Raw genomic sequence first — 693 nt, 5'->3', positions numbered from 1 at the left:
AAATAAATAAATAAATAAATAAATAAAAGAATAAATAAGATCTAGTATTTGATGGCACAATAGGGTGACTATAGTCAATAACAATTTATACATTTTGAAATAACTAAAAGAGTATGATTGGATTGTCTGTAATATGAAGGATAAATGCTTGGGGTGATGGATACCCCATATACTTTGATGTGGTTGTTATGCATTGTATGTCTGTATTAAAGTATCCCATATACTCCATAAATATATATGCCTACTAAGTACCCACATAAATTAAAAATTAAACAATCCTTTGGAAACTGTCTGTGTTCGTAATTCTCCCTCTGCCCCCATTTTCCCTGCAGATTCTCCTCAGTGTGTCTTCCCCTTCGTCTTCAGACAAAAAGCCATTCACAATTGCACCAAGGAAGGCTATATTCTGAATCGGAGTTGGTGTTCATTGACAGAAAATTACGATAAAGATAGGAAATGGAAGCAATGTTCTCCTCAGAAGTAAGCTGGTTGGGAACGGTGGAATGAGGGATCCTACAGATCTTTTTTTTTTTTTTGGAGACGGAGTTTCGCTCTAGTTGCCCAGGCTGGAGTGCAATGGCGCGATCTTGGCTCACTGCAACATCCGCCTCCCGGGTTCAAGCGATTCTCCTGCCTCAGCCTCCCGAGTAGCTGGGATTACAGGCACGCGCCACCACACCCGGCTAATTTTGT

At 40.0% G+C, this 693-nt stretch overlaps 1 protein-coding gene across 1 annotated transcript in view; it reads left to right on the top strand.

Annotated features, from left to right (window-relative positions):
- The window catches only part of BSPH1 (binder of sperm protein homolog 1), a 17,324-nt gene extending 16,840 nt beyond the window's left edge, over positions 1–484 (top strand). The window contains exon 4 of the mRNA XM_011970138.1: positions 333–484. Within this exon, the coding sequence (XP_011825528.1) occupies positions 333–484 (152 nt within the window). The remainder of the gene's footprint in view (positions 1–332) is intronic.
- Positions 485–693: the final 209 nt, after the last annotated feature.

This window comes from Mandrillus leucophaeus, unplaced genomic scaffold, assembly GCF_000951045.1.
Source record: "Mandrillus leucophaeus isolate KB7577 unplaced genomic scaffold, Mleu.le_1.0 Scaffold120, whole genome shotgun sequence".
In the NCBI taxonomy this organism is placed as follows: domain Eukaryota; kingdom Metazoa; phylum Chordata; class Mammalia; order Primates; family Cercopithecidae; genus Mandrillus; species Mandrillus leucophaeus.
This window is presented reverse-complemented; position numbering and strand designations above follow the sequence as displayed.